This window comes from Manacus candei, unplaced genomic scaffold (assembly GCF_025592945.1).
Source record: "Manacus candei isolate 608988 ecotype Guabito, Panama unplaced genomic scaffold, ASM2559294v1 h1tg000048l, whole genome shotgun sequence".
NCBI lineage: Eukaryota > Metazoa > Chordata > Aves > Passeriformes > Pipridae > Manacus > Manacus candei.
In genome coordinates, this window is record NW_026138096.1 from 9,525,409 (window position 1) to 9,551,285 (window position 25,877).

Consider the following 25,877-nt stretch of genomic DNA (forward strand, 5'->3'; position numbering starts at 1 on the left):
TTTGCAATAGATAATACAACAGCTTACAAGATATTGGGAGACAGTTCATATTGGATAAATAGTGTGGAGAAAGAAAAAGATACCCTATGGATACCCATGTTAAACTGCAAATAGTGATTCAGCTCGTCTCCTTCCAGTCTTACAGTCCCAACAGTTACATGAGGAAGCCCAGAAAGGCATCTACAAAAAACCTCCTGCAGTACTGTTGAAGAATGTGATTCCTGCAATATTAGAATGGAATGTGAAATATAATGACCATGCCTTATGGTCTTTATTTTTTTTAACTATTTTGGACAAAGAAAACATTTTCATGGTGGTTGAATCAATACTAGCATAAAATAATGCCCTAAGATTAGTGAAGTTTGTAAATATGCATAACTAATTTAAAAATAAAATTAAGAAGTACTTTAAATTTACCACCTGATTCTAATTTTAGGAAGGATTTTTATAAGAAATTAAAACTATTTTCCTGTAATGAGCTTAAAGGGAAATTATCCATTGGTTCATTTTTAATTTGAATTTAGGAATTTTGAAAAAGCAAAAGACACAGAAATGAGTATATATTTTCTGTTTTCAGCGTATCCATTTGGACATTAGAGTTGGAGAGCATTTTTTTGATGAATCTGCTGTTCAAGCCAAAGAAACAGTGGATGAAGTTCATATCAGACTAGAACATCTAATTGAGCAAATTTACCACGTATCCAAAGAACAAGACTATGAAAGAGTACGTATGTTCCCTAATGGAAACATTAAAAAATACTGTACATAGGCTTATTGATTTATTAAGTATTATGAGGTTTATTATTCAATTGAAGTGTTATTTTTAACTAACACATAAAAATCTATTGGTATTTAACCTAAATTGTCTCTATTACCTCGCAAAATATTTTTAAGCAGTAACCTAAAAACTAATTAATGACTGAGAACTCACGCTTGTAGCAACAGGTGTTATTTTACAGCAGCAGGTATTTTAAAGCAGAGTTTTCCAAATAAGAGTGTTCTTGGCCAGAGTCATCCCCAGCAGCTGAGCAGGTGGCAGGTACCGCTGTGGGTGATGTCTCCAGCTGTTGTTTCCATGCTGGTCCTATGTGCATAAACTTTATTGGAGTGGGGAAGGAAATGACTGAGTGTATATTTATAAATCTCCATGCAGTTAGAAATAAAGCCCTCCTTCAAACAAGCGTATACCCCTTCTCTTCACTTTTCCATTCGTACACAGGCAGTCAGACTGTGTTTGGAATATATTGACTAGTTACCTAAAAATAGAAATTTGGCTGCAAAAGGGTTCTTGACAGCAATATGTGACTGTAAACCTAAAAAGGTTAAAGCCTGTACTAATGGAACATATTTAGCACAATATATTTTCTGTGAATAAAGGAAGTTCTGTTTGCCTTTCTGCTTGAGGATACAGTGTGTCTGCTTCTCAGTTTTGATTTGTAAAGATACCCACCATATGGATAAATACAAACTTCCATTTTTATCAACATGAAAAAAAGTGTTTGTTCACCACTATGCAGAAGAGGGATGCCTCTCTAGTTACCTGGATAGCAGCATGAAACATGTAGATGCCAAAAGGTAATAACTATGCTTTTCCTTTATTCTTCAGGAACGTGAAGAAAAATTTCGAAAGACAAGTGAGGAAACCAACAGCAATATTTTGTGGTGGGCTATACTGCAAACACTGATCCTCGTCTCCGTTGGAATCTGGCAAATCAAATCTCTCAGAGATTTCTTTATAGCTAAGAAGCTTGTTTAAATTCTATAAAGTAAATGCACAGATACAGAAATTGCACGTCATGTAACACTGAACATCATAAGAAATCTTGCAACTAAAAGAAAATTGGTTGCATAGAACTCTCGAGCTTCTCTCATCTTCTACTCTGATTCTAACTCTGGTTTCTCCATCTGTGTCACAACCTTTTATACCCCCTTACATTTTATTCCTTTAATCCAATTTTTTATCAGGTTTTTTCCCCCTATACAGATGTAAAGCTAAATCTAGAAGAAAGATTCAGTGACTAAGGCAGCATTTAAGTTCAGCTCAGGATCGTTATATCTAAAATAGAAATCTAAAAAAAAAAAAAGTTTCCTAGGATTTAAAATTTCTCTCCTTGCTTAGTGATGTTACTTGGTACTACCAGAAAGAGTTCAGCACTTCAGACTGACCATGATTCAGACAGTAGGCAGAGAAATAACCCATATCCCCTGTGGTGATTAATTTGGTGAAAGTGTCTTGAACTCAATCTATATATGGGTAACACCTAAATGTAATTGTCACTGCCTTCTTTCAAAATATTCAAAGTCTGAACTGATCAGTGGCAGCAGCAATTATCATGCAAGAGAGAGACCCAGACAAGCAATTTGGAGTTGTACTTACTTTTCACTTCCAGATTAGGCTATAGAATTGTGATCAGACATCTCCCACAGTTGCTCATGTAAATTATAGTCTTTATGAAGTATGCCAAAATAAACCAAATTACAGGGTTTTTTTGTAAACAATGCCTACACATTTTGTTCTAATTCATTCCTGCAGAAAATTCTTCAGTCTGTTTCTGTGTTGAGAATTTTTATTACTTTAATTATTCAGCAACTGTAATATGACAGCCTAAGGAACTTACCAGTTTTTGACTTAATTTTCCATTTCACTTATTGCAGCTTGGTTGCATATATCTTTATGACTTAATTTACCTAGTTTATGTACAACTAGCAGTGTAACTACAGTATCATACAATGAGAAGTCAAAAGCTCTGGTTAAAAATCCAGATAATTAGCTTGACAAAGCTGCAGTAGTGTAAGGAGGAGTTGGAGGTGGTTACATATAAAAACATGAAACTGGAAGAAGTTTCTAGAGCACTGTGATAGCAGAATATTATGGTTTGGTTTCCTACTTCTCTTTCCAGACCCTTTGCTTGTCTAAAAGGTAGTGAAAGCTAGAATATCTGTAAACAATTACTGTTTTAAAGGCACTGCTTTCTTTCTTTTTTCTATCTTCTCACTTGTTGTTTTCATTAGCGAGGAAATGACACTGCCCTATGAGTTCACTTACATTTCCAGTACAGTAATGAAAATACAGCTGTGAGAATCCATAAAATTGATACAAAGTAGAGACAAAAAGCAACGTTCTACAGACCAAATCAATCAATAAAATCTTGTAAAGCTACTCATTGAGGTGTGTCGTACATTAAAAAATTCTGAGACTTTAGAGTTGTCACTTGGAATAACCAGTAAATAAGTTTTATTAACTTTACTTTCATAGATCAGTCATTCACAACCTGTCTTTTAAAAGTACCTTTGGTGGTGGGAAAAAAGGAAATATGTGTTACAACCATATAAAGTCCAAGAAAAAAGTTTAATAAAGTGTTGCTACAAGCTTGTATTTCAGACTTTAGCTGATATTTAGTGTAAGGCTTCTAACCACATCCCAATGCCAAACTTGACTCATCTCACAATACACTTGGGCATTTAAACCAATTCAGCCACTACATCAGAATTTATAAAGAGGCTGATTGTATTTCTCTCTATTAATTAGTCTATACTCAAACTAGCACTGAGACTCAGAGCCTTGGATACAGCTTGAGAGTGCTTAATTCTTTATCTATAATAATAATAATAGTAATAGTCATTAAATATCTTTGCTTTGATGAAATGTTTTCAGTCTCCTTCAAGATTTTTAATTAACTCTATAAAGCAGAAGCTGAATTGCAACTCTTTTGGGAAGCACTTTGGGGGCAGTAGCCTTCGTGAAGTTAAAAGACAGAGGTTCCTCCTCTGCAGTTTGCGGCTCTGCCATACCCAGAGCTACAGCCTGCACTGCAACTAGGTCTGTAAGGGAATTTTTTCCTAAAAATTTCATCAAAGGAAACTAGCAAACTATGGGTTTGGGGTTTGGTTTTTTTTTGGTCTAAGAAATGAAAATCAAAACTCCTTGTTTTGCTCTTTTTCCTCATTGAAAGATGCCATAGCAAAGCTGTGACAGCAAATTAACAACCTTCCTGGATTCCTGCATTTAAGGGAGTGGAATCCACAACATTTTTCCACACACCTGCTGGCCCAGGAGGAATGAGGAGGATGGGGCTCCTGCTGCAGCCCTTGCCTGGAGCACTGAGATCCCGGGTCACTTCCCCACGTTTGGGAAAGGGAGGGAGAATCTCTCAGAGGACCCTCTGCATGGGCACTGCTCCACTTTGGTAGTGAGAGGTGAGAAAAACAACTTCTTTTAAGGCTATGAGGGTCAAGCTCATTTTCAAAAACTGCGCAACACGTAACATTGAACAGCCGAAGAAACCCCGCACCTGTGAGAAAATTGTTTGCATACAACTCTCTAGCTTCTCTCATCTTCTACTCAGATCCTAACTCTGGTTTCTCTATGTCACAACCTCTGTATTCCCCTTATATTTTTACCCCTTGAATCCCATCTTTTATCATCCCCCCCCGATGTAAAGCTAAATCTAGAAGAAGTACTCAGTGACTTAGGCAGCATTTGAAGTTGAAGTCAGGATTGGGATGATTGAATACCCACAGGGGGTTGAGAGCAGGGGAAGGTGAGATGCTAAAAGAGTTACTAGGAGGAAAGCAGGAGCTTGGTGGTGGGGAAGGAAGGAAGATAAAAAATGGAAAGGCTAATGGGGAGAAGAGAATTTATAATATGTCATAAAACTAATCTGGAGTCCTTGATTTTCCATATTTATGAATTTTTTTGTTCCCAGGCTCATGTTTATAAGGGAACTTTTTAGATTTGCCTTGAGCATCCAGGCTGAGAGATCAGAGATGGAGGGACTGATTTGTGAGGTGTTCACCTGCTGCCAGCTGGGTCAGTCCTGTGAGTTCATGCCGGCAGTAGTAGCTGCTCTGTTTCTCCTAGTTAGGTCCCACTTAGGGACATAAATCTAAAACAGAAATCTAAAAAAAAAAAAAAAAAAAAAAAAAAAAAAATTTTCTAAGATTTTAAATTTCTCTATATTAAAATTTCTGAGACTTTAGGGTAACATTACTGCTTTTAGTAATCTTTGGGGAAAGGAGAGGGAATCTCGCAGAGGATCCTCTGCGTGGGCACCGCTCCAGTTTGGTAGCGAGAGGCCAGAAAATACAACTTTTTTGGGGAGGGCTTTGTGAGGGTCGAACTCTGCCGCCCCTCAGGCCCCGCGGCGGGTCGGGCGGTTCCCCCTCACCCGGGGCCGCCTCAGGCGGGCGGGCAATGGCGGAGCGGCGCCCGCGGGGCTCGCCCTGAGGAGGGACCTCCTCTGCCCCGGCCCCCGGCTCGCTGCCGGGCCCTGCTGCCCCTGCGGCCCATGGCCCTCCCGGTGTTCTGCAACTCCTGCTCCTGTGAGCCCCGCAAGCCCACGCCGCGGTTCTGCCTCACCAGCTGCGGCCACGTTTTCTGTGAGATTTGCCTCCAGAAAGGTAATGGCTGCTGGAGCCGCCAGTGCTGGCGTGCACACCCTCTCACCTTATCCTTCGTATTTCTGACTCGTTGTGGAAAAAAGAAAAAGGCCTGAGCATTCCTACGTGTCTGTAGAGTGTTGTTGATAAACCTTTTCAATCCTTGCTATTGATTTTCTTTAAATCCTGAAACCCGTCAGTGTCCACCTCCAGGTGAGTCTGGCTTTGAGAGCAGGCCTTGGGCACGGGAAACTGGAGGCCTTAATAAAATTATCCTGGATGCTTATGATTCATAAGGTTGTTAAACAAACAAACAAAGGCATTCTCTTCTGGCTAATTTGGAAAAGGACTTGCTTTTTCATCGAGCATGGGCAATTTACACAGCGTAGGATGTGTTTAGGGCAGGCTTTGCAAGTAGTCTTAAGATGTTTTAAAGGTCAGTATTGTTCCTGGAAATTTTTCAGCAGCGTCAGGGAGGGTTGGAGGTGATGTTTTGAAGCTCTCTTGTCATGTACAATTCCAGAGTCATATTCAGTGATATTCGTTATCAACCTACTCTGGCTGCAAGTTTTATTATTAATTTCAGTCAAACAATATGTTGTCAAGGACCTCTGGATGTCACCTTGTCCAACACCTTGTTCTAAACAAAGCTTATTTTAAAGTGGGATCACTCTTAAATTGCAGTATTTCAACAGAACTTGATATGCTCAGATGAAGATATGTGGAAAAGACAAGAATAATGAAGTTGTTTTTCAAAAGAAAAGAGCAGCAGACAAATACCAATGTTTTCCCCTTTGAGATGAATGTCTTTCCTTTCTGCTCTTAATATTGTTTGGCAGAAAAATGCCTGAGAGATTATATATCTTTTTGCTGGGAATTCAATAATAATCATAATACCAGGTTTAAAATGTATTTACTTTTAAACGATGTTTATAAACATTGATCCACAGAATCCTCAGAAAGGAAGTAGCTAGTAAAATTACCAATGATAAACATTGTAATAATATGCATTTGCTATAAATATTTTCTAGTATGTTTGCAGATAATCAAAGAGACAGTTTAAAAATGATAAAGTTTTTAAAATTACTTTCTCACTGGAAGAATTCTCAAGGTAAAATTATTAATTCTTTGATGTTAAGGTCTTATATATTTTATTGAGAGAACCATACTGGGCCCCAGTCTAAAAAGCTATATATCTGGTTGACTGTAAGTCATTAGTGCACTTAAGCATACATTTAATTAAACCAGGCAAGTAGTCCTATTTAAATCAACGGAACTAAAAGTCACCTGCCTTCTGTGACACTAATGATATTCATAAAATCATTTACATGAATGCTTATTTGTGGGAGTAAGACCCATTGACATTCACACACATATTCCCTGTGCAACTCTGTGTAATGGTTATTAAAGAATCAAATTCTTTATTCATGTTTATTCACATTTCTCGTATAACCTGCAGATTTCTTCCACAAGGTCCACACAAAGGTTTAGGCATAGAGTTCTATTTACAAGGTATTCAGTATGTACTCACTTTGATGTATATTTTAAATGTGTCTTTACCTTACAGGCAAAAAAGATGAATGTTTGATCTGTAAAACTGCTTGTCAGACGTTAGTTCTTTCAAAACAGGTAAATGAAGCTTTAGTATTGTTGCATTACATTAATCTGTGGTTTGCTTAACAGCTAAATTATTTGCATTACAAAATGCTTCCTTTTTTTTTGCAAACGGTGACATGAATATTTACTGATAAAACGTTGTTAGTCTTAGATACTTGTGCACTAGACAGCTTTTAGTTGTATGTATTTCTTCAAATTAAAGCCTGAGGAGACTTTTTAGGTTTTCAGGTTCTGCTGGACTGTAAATCATTCTAAACTTTTCAAGAAATGTGACTGACTACTACTGTGTAACATCAGTGACTGCTTTCAAAATGTGGGAAAATGCTTATTGGTTTTGGCATTTGTACATCAGAGAAAATGAACTGTATTGAATTATTTTGTGTAATGGACTGAATAGAAAATCTGCATGATGGCACAGCAATGTTTTCAAGTGGGTTTTTTTCCCCTGTTTTCTCTTAAGCTTAATGATTTTCCTCATGGACACGTGATTAAGAGAGGATCTGAAATGTTGTTGGGAATCCTTGTTATTCACTAGAGAAATAAGAGCTTTTAATTCCCTTTCTTGATAAATCATTAGTAATGTTTAAGTTTTCCCTTTCTCCCAGGAACCATATTCTCCTTAACTGATTTCATAAATAGGTTGTGAAAACATTTATATTTTCCTAGACTGATGCCTGCTTAAGAGACAAGAGCCTGCCTTACCAGGATAGAGGAAAAACACTAAAAATACTCACTAAAATTCAATACAGCTAATACATAAAGTCCTCCTAGCCTATAAGGCAGTCATGTATAGGAAATAGAGGACAGCTGGGGACTAACCCTGAAGAGATGACCTTGAAGAATGGCATGATTTCTTTAGATATGTTTAAAACTGAGCTGATGTATCTCTAAATACAGAAATTTCTACTCCTACGTGCTGTATATAAAAAAGTAAAAAACTGTTGCACTGTATTTCATATTTGTAAACACAGAGTCTTGCAGAACTGAATTAGAACGAAGACGACAGTGATACCAAAAATAAAAAATTACAACAAAACGACAAAATGCAATCATAATACAAAGGAACAATGCACACAGTAATCAAATATTAAAAAAAATATGAAAAAGCCCCCCTTAAAAATTCTGGAAGACATATTTTAATATGCTTTCATTTTCAACCTACTGCAAGTTTTGTTATTAATTTCAGTCAATAATTTAAGTTGTTGGGTACCTCTGGAGGTCATCTTGTCCAACACGTTGCTCAAAACAAAGCTAATTTTAGAGTTAGATCAGTCTTAAATTGCAGTATTTCAACAGAACTTAATAATTTACTTCAAAAATACCAAAGGAATTAAAAAAAATGCAATGATTGGGATACTAACAAAAATATTAGATGTTTCATTAGAAGCTGCCACTGCTCTGTAGGGCTGAAAGGAAGCAAATTACCATATTCTTTAAAAAAGACATTAATGATGATTGCTTATCCTTGATTAAGAACAGATAAAATGATTGGAATGATAATTAAAGATGCATATAAAAAAGTCATGGCTCTATAATTCAGGAACCTGAGTGGAAATATACCTGGTAAGCTTTATGAGCTTGATGCTGTGGGAGAATTCCCAATGAGGAGGAGGTCCTATAAATGTGTTAGAACTCCTAATTAAATTGTATGTTGGGGCAATCACCATCTACACATTAAATATTCTCATCTTTACAGTAATGCATTCTTGTCACCTTTATATCTTCCTTGTATGTCCCGTGATCCCCACTTGCTTTTCCCCAGAGGATGGTTAAGTGTTATGGTAAATCAGAATCTCGCTGTTCATTATTGTAGAATATCATATTAACATCTGCTACTCCTCCATGCAACAGATAAAATTTAAACAGTGTTATAGGAACCTTTGTTTTTAAAGAGTTTTTACATCAGCATGAAGCTGGTTGGGTTTTATTTTTTTAAAATCTGATAGGTACTTAAACCAAGGTCATTGCTTTGACAGAATCCGAAATAGATTGCAAGAGCTTGGCTCTTATGAATACGTTTTATTTAAAGATGCTAAATGTACTTTTATGAATATATTAATTTTCTAGATGAAATATTGTTTGTATTTTCTTTACTTAAACACCACGGATAGATTAGACTGTGCTGTCTCTCTGTCTGCTTTTCTCTTTCTTCATCTGTCAGTTCACCCCATGGAAATTTTTGAACGCTTTGGCTTATGTCAACCAAACTCAAAAGAGCAGAGGAAGTCTCAAATACAATTAATTACCTCCCGTGAGTTCTGTAAAAATGAGTAGCTGGGGAAAGCCAGGCAAAGCAGCTTTCCTTGCTCTCCCCTGGTGAGGGGAGTGCAGGTACAGCCCATCAATAATCAGAAGTGGCTCTGCAGTGAGGAAACAGTGCAGGCCACCAGGTGAATTGAGTACAGGACACCAGAGTAGCTGATGTCAGAATATGGAGAACAGAAAGTACAAATCCATTGCAAATCCAGGTTTATTAATTTAGCTCCTCACATAACTATTTCTCGTACGTTAGAGACTCAATTTCCCTTTATTATTAAAAAGATATAATTTAAGCACACATTGAAAATAGGTTTGGCAAATACAGTTGTTATTTAGTCTTGGATGTTTGACTTTATACCAGGGTTAAAATATTTTTGGTGTAGCTAAAAATACTGTCTCTGTCTCTCTAGATGTTTGTGCATTTCTAAGTGGAACAAAGCCTAACTCTTTGATTTCAATGCACTGTTTTTAATTTAAGTGACTGCACTCATCTCTGGTTTCTTAGACTCCCAGAAAACTTATACTTCATTCACAGGTGGCTTGCTTCTTATTTCTTTCAATAATTCATCTTTTAAAATTTTTCTATTTTTTGAGCTTTTCAAGATTCTTTAGTGCTTCTGGGATTAATTTACCTTTTGTCTACAACATTTTCAGTTCTTTTTGAATGGATTTTGAAAGGTGATTCCGTACATGAAGGATACCTTCTTTTATCATCTGAGTATGCTGGCATTATTTTTGGGTTTTTATTCAATTTCTGGCTAGTTGTAAACCTGCCTTCTGTTATTTAATCGCAGTACATCAAAGAGAACTTTCCAGGTTGATTGTTTTCTCCTAGATTCATTACTTTTTGAAAGCTGTTTAACTGTTTTAACTCAGTGCTATAACTAGTGTAACTATTTTGGAGTTGTATTTTCTTTGTTTTTCGTACGAACTAATTAAGAACACATGTATTCTGGATTGAAGTAACACTGAAGTTATCTACACTGCTTTGTAGTTTTGGATAGATGTCCAAATGTCACTGTCATTCTGAAATTCACTTTATATTTTGCAGCATTTTTTTCTCACCATAAATAATAACTACTATATCTTTATTACAGTGATGGGTTAGGTGCCGAGCTCTTACTGAGAATTTTCTAAAAGCACAGAAGGCCATTTGTGAAGCCACATCATGATCTCTGATTGAAAGTCTCAAGTCATAAAATACTTGAAAAATTCAGCTATGATTTAAAGGCTCTTTTCTTATTCCACAATGGCATTCTGCTGCCCAGTGGGCAGGAGAGACAGAGGGATTCCAGTCAGCATTGGAACTATTCTGAAAAAGGACTTTGAAACAAAAATGATTCTAAGATGCACCCATGTGGCTGGGAATGGTGAGAACCAAAAAGGCTGAAGAGGGGCTGCCAGAAACCTGGCTGTTGGTCTGGAGACATTGCCTCTTCCAAGAGCCACAGCGTCTTCCTTGAATGTCCTCTGGAAATTGTTACTATCTTAGAATAAGTATATATGTGTGTAATATATTTAAACAAACGCCTTCTAGATGGTTGATAAGGGCATTAGAGAAAACTGGGCTTGTTTTCAATTTCTGTATTATCCTACTCATGGTTTGTCTGTTTTTTTATTTGTGTACATCAACCAATTTAAGCAACACTTTACAAAATGCTTTATTTAATATAACTTGCAAATAAAAATGCTAACCTTTGCATTCTTTCTTTTCGTTGTAGATAAATCCTGATATTCAGGCACTGTTCATGGGAGTGGATGTGTTATGCAATAAATACTCAAAAGAAATAACACAGGTGAATCTGCCTTAAAACTTTTTAGCTCTGTAAAATAATCAGCAGCTCCTACTGATTTTTATGTGAATGGGAAAAGTGTATGAGTGAACGCTTGAAAATGAATGTATGCCCAGTACCATCTTTACTTCCTTAATTCCACAGTTTCAAAGTTCTTAAAAAGGCATAAATTATGGTCACTGCTTATTTTTTCAAACTCTCTCTAAGGAGCACTAGCCTGGTTATTTTAATGGTGTAAAATCACTTTCAATGCCATGCAGTGAAAAATTAGATCTGCCATAAGCTTAAACATGCCCAGATATTGTGCCCTTATTATAGTAATAAAAAGTTACACAGTGAAAACCTGAGCGGGCTACAGTTCTGAGCTGACTGTGCTCTCTCTCCCTTTTTATTTATTTTTTTTTTTAAGTCAAAGCAGGTCTCCTTTTTGTTCAGATAGATGCATTAAATGATTCCAAGGTAAATTTCCTCCTTGTCTTCTCCAAACTCCACGTAGGACTCCTTCCTTCAGGCTTAGTTTCCAGTCAAGAACTTTAGGAGCTGTGTGGGTAAAACGAATGCATCCAAACTCTCATTGCCTCCTCATTTTCTGAGTCTCTTCTTGTACATTCTCCCTGAACCCAGCTGCAAACAAGTTTGATCTTTTGGTGAGTTTCATCTTTTGGTGAGTTCCCTGATCTGCAGAAAAGTAACCCAGGGAAGATCACCTGTTTCCTTCAGCAGTGATCATGGATTCACGTTTGCTCTACTCTAAGCTTCACAAACTTCTCCAAAGCTGAGCTTGTTCCCTTTCCTCAGCAGGGCTCCTCCTCAGGTGCCTAGGTGACACAAGGTAAACATGAAGCCTTCCTCTCTCTTTACAAACCCACTTTTTAACAGCATGATCAGCAGTTATTCTGTAAACTGAACAAATGCAGGCAACCACAGCATCAATCACATCTGAATATAAATCTCCATAATTATTAAACAAAGGAAATAGAGGACACAATCTGAAAAGACTAAGGTGGGTTTTCTGTAGCCTGAGATAAGCTATTGGGAACACATTGAAGTATAATGAAGGCATTGAGGTATGGTCAGAATTTCTCCCAGCATCAAAAGACATAAGAGCAGCTTGTGCTCTGTTAGGACAAAGGTTTATCTAATCTAATATCCTGTCACAACAGTGGGTGCTTAGGAAAGGGCATGAGAGCAAGGCTGATGTGTAGTGATACATCTTCAGAACAGCCTCCCAACTTTCAACAGCTTGTGGCACAGGGATTTCTCAAGGTGGGGTTGTTGCCTTTGCTTTCAGAAGCTTGTGGCGGATATTTTTCCCCACATAATTGTCAAGTTGTTTTCTGAATTTTAGCATGTATCATACTGTTGAAGGGAGGTGCACGGGTTGTTCACTGTGTGATAAGGGTTTCCTTTTTCAGGTTTTAACCTGCTAGATTTGTTTGATACTCTTGAATCCCATTCTGGAGGAAAGTGCACTCCATCTGTGCTAATCATTAGTTTCAGACTCCTAATGCATCCTTTCTTCAACTGTCTTTTTTCAGCCTTGAAGCTTCATATTCCATGTGGTCATTCTTTTACTGAAGCTCTTACATACCTCTGATTAATCTTGAACTATTCCCAGACCTGCTTTATCCTTTCTGAGATGTTAAGCAGACTCAGGATATAGTATTAGGCATTTTTAAAGAGAAATAATGATGTCCCCTCTACTTTTTTTAAACCACTGCTAAGATCTGATTTTCTTTTTGACTGGTACTGAGCCCTAAATTGACATATTCACAGATTTCTCCTAGACCCAAGAACACATTTCTGAGTGAGGGGAGGCAGCTCTGAGCCATCACTTTCTGAGGGGATCTTTCTTCCATCAGTTCTTCTGAAGACACTTCTGATTCTTTGATGAGTATTCAATAGGAACCCCCAGACTCTTCCACAGTGAATAAAAAGTAACCTTTTCAGTTGGATACTCCACTTTGGGTTTATATTCTTAGAGTGTTTCTTCTTGGTTGTCTCTATTCCTACACGTTTTCTGGCAGTTTTCTAACACGTGAGAAGATTTATTAGAAGTTATTACCTGTGGTAATTTGTTCCTCAAGCTCTTGTCTTGCCTTGTCTGTTTTTACTTTTAACCTGTCATGGTTTATGATCCTCATTTGGACGCCAGAAGTGCTTACACATCACCAGGCAGTGTGTCTAACAATTATTTTTTAATTAAGAGGATATTTTTACAAGGCATGTTATAATTGCCAGTAAGACAGATTACTTTTTATGTTGGCATTAATTTTATGTGTTTGCTTAGCACTAATGAATAAGAAACACTGCAGCTAAACTGCCTTTCTAATGTCTTTGCCTTTTTATTGAACATAGTGTTAAAATATGAATCCAGTGAAATAAATCTACCAACTCTAGGGTAGGTCATATTAGATTTAAATAAACTTTATGAGACTTTATCAATGACAATAAATTAAAATGTTTTGGGTTTTTTTTTTTGGAGAGAACTGAAAGAAGAGATGGTAACTACTTAATAAAATATAGAAGACCTTGAATACTGTGAATTAGTTCTCTTCCATCACTTCTTTGCTGAGGTATATAAATGTAATTATATGAAGCTTAATGTAACTGTACTTGTTTTCAGATTTCAGAATTTCAAGAAAAACACCGTAAGCATTTATTAGCATACTACAAACAAAAGGTAACTCTAATTGTGATTTTCTTACTTTTTCTTATGTTTGCCTTGTTACTTTGGTTTATTTTTAGAAACTATAATTATCTTTTATTGGAATACTTAGAATAATTAATCAGGATTGACTCATTTCTGTCATTATAAATACCAGTTTTTAATTGTATACATTTTGTGAGGACTTTATTAATTGAAATTACTGTTATTTAATAAAATATTTTAGTTGTGGGGTGACCAAGATTAAATGGAGAATGAAAGGACAGGAAAGAAAGAAACCAATTCTCTGTATGGAGGGGGAAGTGGAAGAGGTGGGGAGAAAGTGGTGCTAGAAGATAAGCCTAGAGGGAAGGAAGACTAGAGATGTGAGAAGCTTGAGCAGCAGAGAACAAGACTGAGGGCTGGTACCCTGAATTCAGGATAGCTCAGTGGGAAGAAGGGTAGGATTAATTATTCTGTGGAGAACAGGTGCTGAGTTTGTGACTGTGCTTCTTCCTTTGTGAAGTGGAAGTTTCTTTTTCACTTTTCAGCTATTTCTAAATATTTGATAAAATAGTTGGCTGTTTCCTTCATTTCTAAGGACATAGACAGGGATATCCCTGAAAGCTACTTGGCAGTGTTGGTGACTCGACCCATCAGTAGGTGTGCCATGTATGAAGTGACAGAGGGCAACTCATACAGCTGAGCAGTTGGCCATTCCATGTGTAAGGAGAGCTTCTGGTGTGGTTGTCATGGATAGAACAGCTTGGAAACTTAAATGCTCTGTGGCTCATTCCTCCCTGTTTTCTGTGACTGCATTTTGGGATCAGTCCTAGAACACTGTGGGGTGTGTAGTTTTTTTCAAGGTCCTGTCCTTCTGCTTTCAAAGCCAGGCCATGGAGGAACCCTGATTTCATTCCCATTCTGATCTCTTGTGCTGACTCCAGATGGTAAAACTGAAACCTTTAGACAAAGTAAAATAAATCTCTTAATAGATTTTAGCATAAATAAAGATGTTATCTCCAAAGAAGAGAGTTTTGATACCTTTTGATGGTAAGTTTCTAAGTTATTTACTGTTGAGACATGAATTTAACAGTGGTTTTAAAGTACTCAAGGATGCTGCTTGATCTAAGGAAGCTGTTTAGGTGACAGTACTGGAACAGTTGAAAATATAGTTTGTTGCTGCTTCAGTGAGCACACTGTTTTGGGTGGTTTTGTTGTTTTGTCCATTCTGTGCATTTGTTAGTATGTTAAAACTGCTTGCATTGGATCAGGGGCAGAAGAGACTGTCTTAAACATCCAGTGAGCAGCTGTGGGTAACACTGGTGGAGAAATAGTTTGTCAGTGAGGCTGAGGTGAGCAAGGAAGAGAAGAGTGTCCCTCTACAATGATAGACCCATCCCCTCCCTGTGAGTGTTGGTTAGCAATGCTCCCCCTTCCAGAGCTACTGGGAGACAGTCTGAAGGAGCTGGGGAAGTCCTCCTGCTGCTGGCTTTGAGATGAAGGTGGGTGGGAAAAGGGCAGAGCAAGAATGCTTTACAGTATAAATAGTTTGGCAGATGCAGTGATGCCTGGGGAGGTGACAAAGGACAAATCTGCCCTTGGACACAAGTGCCTCTTCCACTCTCCATTCTGTGGGTCTTGGCCTTTGGGAAGAGTGCAGTACTTACTGCATGAGGAAATTCTATTTTCTCCTGCTTGGCTGTCTTGTTTATGGTCCCCTTCCTTATTTCTAATGTGTGATCCTTGTCACTGTCAACCAACAGGCTCTCATGACCTTCATAAAAGTTGCTTTGTTGCTGATCTGGGGAGTTGTGCAGATATCAGTGTGCAGGTGATAGTGTGTGGTGTGGGAACTTGTGTCCGTATTCCTGGCAAGTCTAGACCTCGTGTTGTGCCAGGACTCCAGAATACTGAAAACCAAATAGTCCTTCACCTTCTTTAAGGCATTTTGATCTTAGAATTATCCAGTCCTACAGAGTGACAGTACATTCTTCCTGACATCTGTACTGGCCACTTTCTTAATCAAACCCAGCTCTCATTAGGAAAAAGAAAAAAGAATACTGAAAAACAGATCTTATGTAAATTACATTTTGCTTTTAATCTGTTCTGCAGAGTTTTACATCTGCAAAAAGAGCATAATATCTCCCACAAATGCTATGATTTTATAAAGGTGTATCAGGTAACGTTATTAAAGGACTCAAATAATACTATGAGGAGAAGAATGAGAAGTTAAGCAAATTCATAATTTGCCTTCAAATCAAAATGTGAATAGTGTGAAGGATTAAGGTCACACAATGGAAATTAAGGATAAAATAGAGATGCAGTTTTGAGGCTACTGAGTAAATTTTTACATCCTTCATAAAATATAATATATGATCGTGTCATGAAAGACTGTAGAAAATACACATAATAGGGAGCTGACCTAATGTTTTTGACCTTAATATTCTTCAATTTTGCAAGCTCATAACATTCTTTAATGGAGATATTTTTGGTTGTGTCTGTAACATAATAGGAGATACTTTTCACTTAAGTTTATTACAAATAGATGCTTCCGTGAACTGAGTACATTTTAAATCTTAAATGAGAAATATGGGAGCATCATATTTGGTATTTTATACAGTTATAAAATAGTTCATATTAAACATAACTTGGCTGTTATATCAGATATGGAAAAGAGGAAGAAAAAGAAAACAAAACTATTTTTAAGCACTTTCTTAGTATTCATTTATCCAATATTACTAGCACACTTAACAGAAGGTAATCAAACTAAGTCTGTAACTGCCAAAAAGAAGTGTATCTCTTCCAGACTGACTGTTTGATGGATCTGTATTACAGCTATAACAGCTCCAATAAATCTAGAATAGCAATGATGTCTTAAGATTAAAACCAATAGAAAGCAGCCTTTCAACACTTTAGAAGACTAGTTGGATGAAAATGAAGTTGTATATCATGACAAATAGATTTTGTTTAAATCTATGATTATCTCACAGGCAGCAAAGCTGGAAGAATCTCTCAAGAAAGCAACACAGCAAATACAACAGATACAATGGTAGGTGGTTTAATGCAACAAAAGTAAATGTAATCAGCCAACAGAAAGGTTAATTGTTAAAAAAATAAAGAAGTTGTGCTTTGTTTGCCTTTCTCATATATTTGTACATAGTTTTACAGAAATACATGAATAGTGATTTCTGACATCAGAACCATTTTATTCACACTAATCAATCATGTCAGGAAGAAATCCTTTTGTTTTAAAATTCAACTCAGTGGTTACTCTAAAAATGAACTTTCAGTAAAGTCTATGACATAGATAATCAGTTTTAAATTTTTATTTGCAGTTACATAACCATTCTGTGTATTTTGCAATGGGCTTTCTAGCATCAGCCTGGAAAGTACTATAATACCTTTCCTGGTGCCTAGCCCATTTACAAAATTACCAGGGTTTTGTAACATGGTTCACATCTTTTCTATTTCTAGTAAAAATTAACTTCCGTTTGGATATTGTTGGGTATGCTGCAGACATTATGGCAAAGCACTTTAGGGAACAGACATTATGATCTGGAGAAAAAGTTAGCTTATCAAATAAATTCTTAATTTGCTTCATGGCAGTTAGTTAATTTGCTTCATGTTAAAACTAGCTGTTGATGGATAAAATGCTTTGATTTTATACTTCATTGATCAACTAGACACTTAAACTAATCCAACCAACTCTCAATTTATATCTTTTTTTTTCTTGTTTCTCCTTTAGTATGAAACCACCTGAAAAAACTGCACAGCTGCTATTTTCCAATACAAGCCGAAATCCATTTTCCAGTAAGAAGTGTTGGTTTAAGATCTTAACTATGGAATACCTATCCCTGGATATAGCTATGTTCTAATATTAAATTTCTTAATGACTTCAGTTCCTTCAAGAAAACAGAATGGTTATTCTCCGTATCCTCTTCATTCTAGTCATCCTTCCACTTCTGAAATGTAGGTACAAATTAGTTAATTTTCAACGAAAATCTTAACTGATGTTTTATACAGAAAGTCATTTTTTCTGTAATGAGTTTAAAATATTTTCTGATTTTGTGTTTTGTTTCTGCAAACTGTTTATATATGAAAGAACTGAGGAATGTCTTATCTATCCAAGTGTACTTAATAGTTACTTGTATAGATTGTCTTTGTAGTCACTGGAAAAAAATCTGAGACGTGATGGACCTTATTCTAAAGAATTTCTGAATGGATGGATAGATAGACATAGACTAGAGAGATAGATTAATTAGTGGATACATTAATTAGTGAGAAACTTTCCATTTATTATAGGGGAAAACTAAATTACTTGTCTGCCTATATGTACACTGTACTTGTCTAAAGTTAGATGGGATGAACTCTAGTAAGGCTTATTTAATTTTAAATAAAATGAGCATACAGCTTGCTCAAATGAAAATATTTCTGTACCTATGATTGTGACTTTCTTTTTTATAAAAAAATAAAATTTCAGAATCCTCCTTGTTGTGGAGACAAGTGACAAATATATAAATATACGTATTTATTCAGACTTAAATACAAGAATAGCAAGGCTGATCATAAAATAACTTTCTCTGTAAATGTCTAAATCAAAGCTCAGAATCAATTAATAGATTTTTCTACTGCTAGTGGGTTTTGGAATAAGTCCTAAATGCTCATATGCATTATGCTTTTTCATTATTAGTCAAATTTAACATCAGAATCTAACATAATTTTAGTTGTTATAATGAAAATGTTATTTTTATTACAATGTCACACTTATTTTGACCTTTCTTGCAAGGGTGGAGGCAATGGAGGTTGATCCTGTACCTTCACCGATGAGGAAAGTAAGTGGTTTTTTAATGTGTTTATATATGTATATAAACACACATACATGCTTTTGATTTGTCCTGCTTTTTTAATGCTGCAAAAAATAGGATTCTCCCCCCATCCTCTTCAAGAAAACATTTCTAATGTACATGCTGGTTTCAGATATGCTGAACTTGTGATGCCAAATTAAATGGAAAATTCTTAAAATCTCAGTATGTTTGTATTACAAAAATATATCTGTTTAAAAAATAAATGTTGCTAATCCATGCAACTGAGAGTTGCAATTAAAGTTCTAACATAATAAGGAATGGAAATATAAGTAAGATTTTCACCTTTACCAGACCTCGTGTGGGTGGCTACAGTGCAGATTTGTGCTAGCATCTCAGGGTTTCCTTTGTAACCTATGGATAAATTATATCCATAGATAGGCCTATGTCCATGGTTAGGCCCATGGGCATAACCTATGGATTATAATATGTGTGATTCATCTCTTTCTAAAGGAAACTTTCTGGCCTCATTCCTGTTTCTCTTCCATGACCATAAAGGGAATTTGTAGGGATCAGGATGTAAATACTGTCATTGCAGATGTCTGGAGTTAAAAAAGGTGAATCACTTGGTACTCTTAACTTCACATCACACTGACTCTCAAAACATTAATGAAATTTCATTTATGATAGATAAAAGAGGGTTTTTTAATCCAAAAATAAAATGTCTTTATCTTTCATGGTTCTGTTTGCTGCTTGACCATGTGATCTTGCTTCTATCTGTGCTCAGGGGCATCAAAGTGTGTGTAGTATCTTCCCTTGGTAAGAAAAAGCCAGGTGTGGAGCCAGTGGTCTGAAAGCACTGTTAGACTTTGATATTTGAGTAGGGAATTGCAAGCTTTGAGTGACGTTGCTAACATGAGAATGAAAGCAGGAGCTTTTCACTGTATTAGTGTCCTGATTAGGAGAGGTAACATCCAGGAACAGATGCTAGCTTAGGAATGGAATCTCACCATAGAAAACAGTGGGAGTGTCTGATATGTTTCTTATCTGAATGTGACAGACAAGAATAAAACTAAAATACGTGTACTTCCCCCTTGCCCACAGATCTCTAAAAATAGTAACTTAATTCTTAGGTTTTGCATTTTAGTGATATGAATAAAACTGGCAGTGGAGAGTTCCAGAAATCTGTAACACTATTGCTTAAAATGCCTTTAAAATTAGTATACTTATTACACTGTGGTTAATGACTTGCCATTCATTTAGCTCGAGACACCATCTGGTCCCACAAGGTTATCACTAATAACTCCACCACAGGATGGACGTATGGGTGAGTAACAGTAAAGTTTGCAGCTGAATAACATTTCTATTACATTAAAAGGATGAATAAATTAAAATCCGTACATTAGCAATTTACTAAAAAAACCTGAATTGTGTTAAGGTGTAAGGAACTTGCCAAGTACACATCAGTCCAGCAGATGGGAAATGCTTAAAATGAAGTATGAAGTGTCTTCCTAGTACTTACCTCTTCTGTTCTGTAAATTATTACTTGTAGCCAAAAGGATTTTTGCCCAAGTCAGCAGCTGTAAGGAAAATACTGTAACAATGTGTATGGTTGAAGAGAACAGGAATACTTGCAATATACATTGTTGACCCTCTTTTAACCTTCATAATTGTATTTGTTTCTAGTTAACAGAGATTAATATTGTCCATAATGCCATATGAAAAATCACATGAGGAAAAGGGGGGAAACTAAATGGAAGTTAAAAAAGTATTTAATAACAAAAGTAAGGTAGTTGAGTTGAGATCAGGAATTTATTGAGAAAAGTGATTCTTTGTTTCACTCTGTCACTGTAATTGGGTCTAAGACCTTTTACCTGCCAGTACTTTCTTTCATTCTTGGGCTGTTGCAGAGCTTGGGTAACACTCAGATGCAAATAAGACATGAACAACAGCCTACTAAAATCAGTGCAGCCTCTTGAGAACTGTTTGTGAGGAGTTTCCCAGAATTCCTGATACTTTGCAGATCTGCTGTTCATGTGTTCCTCTCATTCCTGGTTTTACATTCAACATGTTTCTGTAACAGTGCATTCCCAGGCAGGCTTTTACTTGGCTTCAGCAGTTCATAGAATCCATCTCCAGCCACATAAGAAGCTTTTAGCACTCCCGTGTTTTTACATGGTGTAAATGTCCTGAAACAAAGACAAATGCAATTGCAATGCAATTTCAGTGAAGGAGGAAAAATTGCTTTTTCTGTGTTATGTGTGATTTATATGCTCAGATCCTCCCTAAATACATGCTTGCCTATAAATTTATGGATAACAAGATAAAGGGAGCTGAGGTTAACTGTTTTTTTTATTGTGTCTAAAAATAAATAGATATTTATTAGACAGTAAAATTATATGTAGAGCAGTTATGTGTTCAGCACATTTCAGAACCAGCCCATAAAGTTTGGCAGTGAACAAAGCTGAATGAATCAAAGTGTACGTGCAAAAGGAAGGGCGAGTGCAAACAATGATTTAATGATGCACTAAAGAAAGTTTCCTTCTCAGAGGTGGATGGGGCAAAAAAGGATTAGCTGAAGAACTGGAGCACCTCAGCACAGCTATCTTGATGGTCTGATAATAGTCTAATAAATGAAAGAAGGTGAAAGAAACCAACGTGTGTTTAACTCAGAACAAGATTTGCAGGATGATGCAGTAGGATTTTTTTTGTGACAGCTAATCTCTTTCATTGACTACTGTAATTGTGCACCATTTTTAAGTCTTCAATAAACCAACCATGAATTTGTCTCAAATCATGCAATTAAAGTACTAATCTTTGTTTCCAAAGATGTCTCTTAAGGAAAATGGGTAATTCACTTTGGTCCTGTGTTCATAAATCTGATTCTTACAGGTAGTGTAGCCTACAGAAGTTCTCAGTCATCTCTAATAATGTCAAGTCAAAATACTGGAGCAGGATCTACAAGGTAGTTAATTTGTACATTTAAATGTTATATTCTGTGCCTGAAGAAATGTTATTGTGCAGGCTGGCTATCATCTACATGAATGTGTTTGTTCTTGGTGGAAGGTTTTATTTAGAAATCACTTTTTTCAAAAATACACAGAGATAGGCTGAGTTTCTGTAGCTGTGGACATCTGCAGTCATGATACTTCTATATAAATTGTAGTAATTTTATAGTAAGAAAGTGTAACAATGTCTCTGCTTTATCATTCTTATAAAAATCAGAGCTGACAGCACAGTATTTACTCAAGAGCTATTCTCTGAATAACCCAAACTTTTCAGTGGCCTGGAGCAGGTGTTTCAGGCTTTTCATTTAAAAATTGAAAATATCTCAAACTGTGAGAATTATTAACATGAAGAAATAACTTCAAATGGTTCCAGAAAAAGTAAACTCCTTTTCCTTATAATCATTAAGCCAAATATATCTTCCTAGGTATTTGCAAAGACAAATTTAAAATATATGTAACAAAGTATCTATTTTTTTCCATCTTTGATTCTCATATAATTTTTTATGTCATTCTGGTAATATTTTCTTTCAAAATATTAGCACTGTGAATTTAGGTAATTTTGACATCTCTGGTATTATTATGACACTAGCCTCAAATCACATGCAGGAATTCATTTCATCAACAGATCCACACCTATAGGATTATCACTTAATGGATGTCCGTCATCGTCTGGATCACAGAGTAGTAGAAGGGGATCGTGGGCTAATTCTGATTTAAGAACCCCTCAGCTGTATCCACTTACATCACCTTCCCCACAGCTTTCTGCAAGACATCCAATCACCATCTCTGGACTTCTGCAAAGACAACAGTTAGGCAAGTATATTTATAAGATAACATTTAACACTTCCTGAAAAATATTTGGCATAACGGCTAATTTTTTATTTACAGGAGACAGTAGATTAGAAATAAATTAAGCAACATTAAGATGATATTTCAAAATTGGAAGTAGGCTATCAGCAAAATATGAAAAATGCTGATCTTTATGATTGCATTTTGCCTTAGTCTTATTTCCAGTAGAGTATTTGCTATGAAAATGTGTAATTGCTTCACCTCAGAATATTTTAACAGAGATTTAAATCTGATAATGTCCATAAATGTTTTCTAGAAAAAAACTCCACAACTTCCAAAGAATGCAAAAGATACAATAATTTGACAAAACTAATTGTGCAACAAATCTTTGGTTAAGGAGTAGAGAAAAGAAAAACATGAGTGGAGGAAGTGCAGTGGGAGTCATAGCAAGACTGGGATACTCAATGGGAGTCCTTAAATAAAGCAGAATAATTGAGTTGACACATGGGAAAGGAGTAAAAAAAAGGTCTGTAATGAAAAAGATGAATAGGAGACAGTTCCTGCATGACTGAAGAGCATGTTGAGAACGTGGGTGAGAGCTGCCACCTCACTGCATCCAGCAGGGAAAAAAAGGAAATAGAAGGAAACTGCAGTACTCTGAGAGTAAGAAGTGAAGTATTAGTCATCCAGTTACTAGGAATTAGGGAGTGTTAATGGAAATGAACAAATCAGTGAACTTATTCTGAAAATGAGAAATGAATAGGGAATGAGCAGAGGATGAGACAGAGGAGGAAGGAAGATGTGTTAAGGAATAGGGGAAAAGGTGAGAATGTTAAAGTGGTTGGGAGTGGAAAAGGAGAGCAGAACAGTGCATGGGACAGAGCAACGGCTCTAGAGGAAGCAGAGTAAATAATTTATGAAGAATGGAGATAAGACTGCAAAATACTAGTGTAAAAGAGGAAGCAGGATGGACCAAAGGAGAAAGGTGAGAGGACAGTAAAGGCTATTTCTCCTGCAAAGCAAGAGAAGTAGAAAGACAATGTTCTGCATAGTTACAACAAAAAGACTAAACAAAAAAGCAAAGGATAAGGAAATAATGGGAAGAAAATTAAGGCAAAAACATTTCCTAATATTTTATTTTTATGTTTTATAAATAATATTATTCATTACGTGTTACTTCTCTGTCATATGATCTGTATCTTCAGTTTAGGAGGGAAAGGCTTAGATATTAATTATGAACATTTGTTGCTGGTGTTCTCCCCCATATTCTGTGATATTAACTTTATTTCTTTTATAATTACCTACTATCCCATCACAGACTTCAGTAGTAATCTTCCCAATCCCTTGATTTTTTCAGTCCTGGTACTGAGGAGGTACCTGGATGAGGTTATTTAGCACCCTGACCAATCTCATCTTGCAAACCTAATCCTCTGTATTGCAGAATTTGCATCACAAGTTAAAGCTTTTTTTTAAATTTACGTTAAAAAGCTAATTCATCTCTAAAGCACTTTTTTAGTCCATATTAATAAACGTGATCTTTCTATTCCGAGAGTAACCCATCCACAGCAGTTTTGAGTTCATGAAACTTCATGAAAACAAAATAAGAATATTGTAAGAAATTCACTCCTGGTCAGTTATGAAGGCTTACAGCTTGTGGAAGCTCACCTCATAATTGTTTTACTTGCGAAATTTCTGGACAGTGATACAGTATATGAAATAATGCCTGAACCTGATAGAATCTCTAAAGAATGTAGGAGCAACCCTACATTAGGAGAAATTAAAGTTTAAAAAGCTGTATTGAACTTAAGGATTAATTTTCATTGAGCTATATGTTTGCAAGTTAATTGCAGTTCATATACAGAACAATGGCTTTGGAGATTTGCCCTGTGTAGCTGAAATTGGAACATGGCAAAAATGCTTCTATGGAAAGAGAAACCTAATTTTTTATATAAATACAAAGGAGCATATTTACATTCATGAAAATAGCTATAGAAAAGTTGTCATCAAATTATGTAGGTTATATTTTTAATTTTTTATAATTTTCTTTTCCTTGTATAAGTTCCCAAAATAAGTTACATGAATAAAGTTTTCCTTTAGTCTCACCAAGTTTTTTTTCCATTTGTACTTGTATTCTTATTCTAGGATCGACTAATTTTGGAGGACATTCAGCAGAAAGATAAGCAAACATCTGTGAATTCTTTTGGTTAATAAGCATCTGGAGAAGCACTACACAGTTTTTGGATATCAAAGTATTTGTAACTTCAATAAAATGTCAAATTGGCATAAACCAGCTAACTGTTCAGCATGAATACTGTATTTAAACATCACTGATCTTTCTGATTAACATCTACAGTAGCTTTGAACAGAAGTACAAAATCTTCTTGTTTTTACAAATTCTGACTTCAATTATATCATACAAATAAACAGCCTTTATTACCTAAGTGTTAAGACAAAACTTGATTATATACTAAATGAGCATTTTTTGCTGTGAGTGCATTGAGCTGCAGCAGAACTTTGTAAATGGTTGTGCCTGTATGGTATTACAGATGGAATGCATTCCTAGAAAAAACATTAATTTATGAATTTTTCATTTCAGAATTCCAAAGTTTGGTTCTTAATTGGAAAAGGACTTGGCAAAACAGTTTGCACTATTGGAAAGGGATGAGGTTTGAGGGATATCACATTCTAGAGGGCTCTGCCAAGCTTGTAACACAGTATCTATTCTACACTCCCAAAAGTTTACCATTTGATTTAGGTAGCAATGATTCCTTCCTGAAGTGGAGTGAAATAGGAGGAATGGGATGAAGAGACAACTCAGTGAAGATTACCTGTACTCATGCACAGGGACAGTAACTGGAGACTCTGAATGAAGGGGGCCAGAATGCAACACTTTCCTTCTGAGAATAACTCTTAAATTCACATTTCCACCATTGCTGTGCATGTCTGGCAAAATTTTGGTATGACTGAGTCATCAAATACCTTTGTTTTGACCCTAACTTTACCTGGGATCACTCACCATTTACCATCACTGGTAAAACAGTGGAATCTCACAGTAGATTTCCTTTCAAGCAAGCTTTCATTCAAAACATTTAATTTTACAATGCCACAGACATATACAAATAAAGATGTGTAGTGTAACTCTTGAAAATTTCTGCTTTCCTTTAGTTCCAGATGAGCTAGAATAGCTTGACAAATGAGACTAGTAAAATATGATTGCACTCCTCGTGGTTCAGGTAATCATCAGTTTACCTTTTCTGGTAAGCAGACCATGCTTTTAGCTGTAGGTAGAGAAGAGAACCTGGAACATCACATCAGTAAAGAGAAGAAGTGTGTATGGGTATTTACATTATTTTACTTCTGCTTTGAACTACTTTATAGTATCTAGTAGCAGCTTCTACTTAACCTATATTGCTTTATCTATTTGAGCCCACAGTCCAATCCTGAAGAAAAAAAAATCCAACAACCTCATCTTCAGAGATGCTATAGCTTTTTAGTGCATTTTGAAGAGGAACCAGAATGTAATTTGTGTAAAGCAAAGGCATGGGAGCTACCCATGCTGAGCAGAAATGCTTTTGAGTGA

The 25,877-nt window shown here is 36.0% G+C and overlaps 2 protein-coding genes and 1 long non-coding RNA gene across 4 annotated transcripts in view; 2 read left to right on the top strand and 1 right to left on the bottom strand.

Moving 5' to 3' along the window:
• Positions 1 to 1,767, top strand: part of LOC127476128 (transmembrane emp24 domain-containing protein 11-like) — a 5,408-nt gene extending 3,641 nt beyond the window's left edge. The window contains exons 4-5 of the mRNA XM_051798653.1: positions 578 to 724; positions 1,607 to 1,767. Coding sequence (XP_051654613.1) covers positions 578 to 724; positions 1,607 to 1,756 — 297 coding nt within the window. The 3' untranslated portion in view covers positions 1,757 to 1,767. The remainder of the gene's footprint in view (positions 1 to 577; positions 725 to 1,606) is intronic.
• The window catches only part of LOC127476141 (uncharacterized), a 14,188-nt gene extending 8,908 nt beyond the window's left edge, over positions 1 to 5,280 (bottom strand). The window contains exons 1-3 of one of the 2 annotated variants that reach the window (XR_007906476.1): positions 5,169 to 5,280; positions 4,797 to 4,899; positions 4,170 to 4,292 (exon numbers count right to left, since the gene is read on the bottom strand). This is a non-coding gene — a long non-coding RNA (uncharacterized LOC127476141). Of the gene's footprint in view, positions 1 to 4,169; positions 4,293 to 4,796; positions 4,900 to 5,168 lie in introns of those variants that run through there. The other variant, XR_007906477.1, reaches the window with a different exon arrangement.
• On the top strand, positions 5,175 to 25,617 carry RNF212 (ring finger protein 212). Its single transcript, XM_051798646.1, has 12 exons — positions 5,175 to 5,400; positions 6,947 to 7,008; positions 10,977 to 11,051; positions 13,675 to 13,731; positions 16,689 to 16,747; positions 17,444 to 17,508; positions 17,598 to 17,667; positions 18,485 to 18,530; positions 19,764 to 19,827; positions 21,393 to 21,465; positions 22,134 to 22,321; positions 24,440 to 25,617. The coding sequence occupies exons 1-12, from the start codon at positions 5,289 to 5,291 to the stop codon at positions 24,475 to 24,477; spliced, it is 909 nt and encodes a 302-aa protein (XP_051654606.1). The 5' UTR covers positions 5,175 to 5,288; the 3' UTR covers positions 24,478 to 25,617.
• The last annotated feature ends 260 nt before the right edge of the window (positions 25,618 to 25,877 follow it).

What these genes read in the sequence shown, in the direction of transcription:
- RNF212 (XM_051798646.1), top strand. Translation starts at nt 5,289, where the DNA reads ATGGCCCTCCCGGTGTTCTGCAACTCCTGCTCCTGTGAGCCCCGCAAG. An exon ending in ACTCAAAAGAAATAACACAG is followed by an intron (nt 11,052 to 13,674) that starts GTGAATCTGCCT and finishes ACTTGTTTTCAG; the next exon opens with ATTTCAGAATTTCAAGAAAA. An exon ending in CATCCTTCCACTTCTGAAAT is followed by an intron (nt 17,668 to 18,484) that starts GTAGGTACAAAT and finishes CTTTCTTGCAAG; the next exon opens with GGTGGAGGCAATGGAGGTTG.